Raw genomic sequence first — 2,500 nt, forward strand, 5'->3', positions numbered from 1 at the left:
TACCATTAATCTATCGATTTTTTTCAGTAACCAAGCCTTCTTTTCTTGTTTTCAAGGGGAAAGTCATCTCACAGAAAAAAAGCTTTTAGAGCAGCATATGGGGAGCTGAGCACCCTCAGGTCATTTCTGAAGCCTGGTACACCAGTCCTTGCCCTAACTGCGACTGTGGAATGGAAAAGCCGTGTCAACTTGATAAAACAGCTTGGAATGCAAGCACCTGAGATAGTAGACGTATCCATTAACAATGAGAACATCAGATTTTCTGTACAGAAAATCAAGAAAGGACTGCAGTGTTTTAATTGGTTGGTGGCCAAGATAGCTACTCAACAGCAGAGGACCTCAAAAACAATTATTTTTTGCAGAAGCATCACTGACATCTCTACTGTTTTGAGCTACCTTTTGACAAAATTGGGTAGTGCAGCCTATGTGGATCAAGAAAAATCTCAGTTGAAGTGTCTCATTGCAGTGTATCATAGCAACAGCCCCGAAGAGTCTAAAGTGAGGGTTAACAAGTCATTGAAGCTGAATGATGGCCCCATCAGGATTGTGTTGGCGACTTCTGCATTGAGTCTTGGTGTGAACTTTAAGGATGTGAGGTACATAATTCATTATGGACCTGCACCTGATTTAAGAACTCATCTGCAAGAGGCTGGAAGAGCAGGAAGAGATGGAAAGGCTGCCTTTAATGTTTTATATTATCATGGCCAGCAACTGCGCCTCTGAGACAAAAATTTCAAGGAAAGTCTGAAAGTAACATCTTGCTACCGTGTAGCATTTCTTAAGACTTTTGACAGCACAGTGAAACCTCTAAACGAAGGCCACAACCGCTGTAGCAATTGCCACCAGGCATGTCAATGTTCTGGTGAAAATTGTGCAGTCAGCCTTCCTGTTTTTGAAAGTGTCGATTCTCAAGAAACAATGACTCAGGGAGAAAGAATTACCAATGGTACTGATATTGCTGACTTCGAGGCTGCGTTAAAAGAACTACAGGACAACTTGGATGGAAATGTTACATTTTCTATTCTGGGGAACAAACTGATGACTCATGGTTTTTCAGATAATGTGATCAAAGAGATTGTTTATGATGTTCAACACATTTTTACTGTAGAATATCTTATTGAAAACCATCACATTGTATCGCTACCTTTAGCCAGAGACATTATGGAAATTATCCAAGAACAGTTTGAGGACATTGACATTTCACAAGATGAACTTTTTAGAATCTCTCTTACTGATCAGCTGGAAGGTGACATGGGATCATCAGCAGTTTTGGACCACCCCCTCATTACTGATAATACATTATTTGAAAATTACTTTGACAGTTCAAGTGGTTCCAGTGGTGAAGATGAACTTCCCGTAAGTGCTGATGAACTTGATCACTATTTTTCAATTGTTTAATTGTTAGATTTGTAGAACAACTGCATCTTTGTCATATGAGTTGTAAGTTATTTGCCTGTATTCTGTGGATGGTGAGAATTTCATTAGCATTTAAGCTATAATTTGCTTGACATTTGATTGTCAGATTAACTCATTTTAAGCCCAGCTTCATTTTGGCATGGACTGATTTTTCACACATGTACACTGTGTTACAGTACATTGTGTTCAAATAGTGCCCTAATGTCTGAAGGTACATATTTTGTTATAAGGCACCAATAACATTAGTTCAAATTGTCATCCTTTGTGTTTTGAAATCAAATGAGACCCTCCTTCCTCCCTCCCCTTAACATGTATTTTAAATGAAACATAACTATTCCACTCTGACCTCTCTACGCTTTACAATGACCAATTCTTTCTCACTCATTTAACAGTAGTTCAGTTTTTATTATCACAGAACATATTTCTTCAAGTATATTACCATTCATGGAACAATATCTCTAAAAATTATTTGTACTACCTACTGAGCAAAGAGAATCTTACCAAAATACAGTTTGTTACCATCGTGCTTTGTAAGTTAAAACACTCCTGTTTTGAATTTAATCAATTTGGTGGTTTTCCTCAGGAGAATATTGCTAGACACTCCCAACTTCTGAATGCCTGGTTATTAGTTCTGCTTCTTGATAACTAATCAAGGAATCACTGCTCTTTCAGTTGAGGAAAGTATTCAAGCAGACTTTCATACAACTAATTTATACATGGCTTCCCATGTTTTTGGCAACCCCCTTGACCAGGAAAAAAAATCTCTTAGTCAAGCCCTTCAAGGATATCTTTGCTAAACTTGGGAAAACTTTCATAACCCACTCTTCCAGACTGGAAGTCAAAGACATTGTCATGGGTGAGATCCCTGACTATTTGAGACACGCTTTCCTCAGCAGCAACTACATTATGCTTGCCACTCTTCTCAGCCATACTGATGTCACAGTCAACTGATGCCACAGTTTTTTGCATGAGACACAAAGATCTTGCAACCCTTTGGGCATTCACCTCATCAATATTCCCACCAAGTAATCTAAGACATGTCTTAAGCAAATGGTTAAAAAATTCATTCAAAAGATCAAGGGGA

General features: G+C 38.4%; 2 protein-coding genes across 4 annotated transcripts in view; one reads left to right on the top strand and one right to left on the bottom strand.

Moving 5' to 3' along the window:
* LOC137992645 (transient receptor potential cation channel subfamily M member-like 2) overlaps window positions 1–2,500 on the bottom strand; it is a 170,796-nt gene that overhangs the window by 134,139 nt on the left and 34,157 nt on the right. The gene's annotated exons all lie outside the window — the stretch shown is intronic.
* LOC137992647 (ATP-dependent DNA helicase RecQ-like) overlaps window positions 1–2,500 on the top strand; it is a 3,710-nt gene that overhangs the window by 790 nt on the left and 420 nt on the right. For 2 of the 3 annotated variants that reach the window (XR_011121726.1, XR_011121727.1), the window contains exon 2: window positions 57–1,356. Coding sequence is in view for 1 of the 3 variants with exons in the window: in XM_068838111.1 (XP_068694212.1) it covers window positions 57–723 (667 nt within the window). In the remaining 2 variants the exon portion in view is untranslated. Of the gene's footprint in view, window positions 1–56 lie in introns of all 3 variants that reach the window. The other variant, XM_068838111.1, reaches the window with a different exon arrangement.

This window comes from Montipora foliosa, chromosome 2, assembly GCF_036669935.1.
Source record: "Montipora foliosa isolate CH-2021 chromosome 2, ASM3666993v2, whole genome shotgun sequence".
Lineage (NCBI taxonomy): Eukaryota > Metazoa > Cnidaria > Anthozoa > Scleractinia > Acroporidae > Montipora > Montipora foliosa.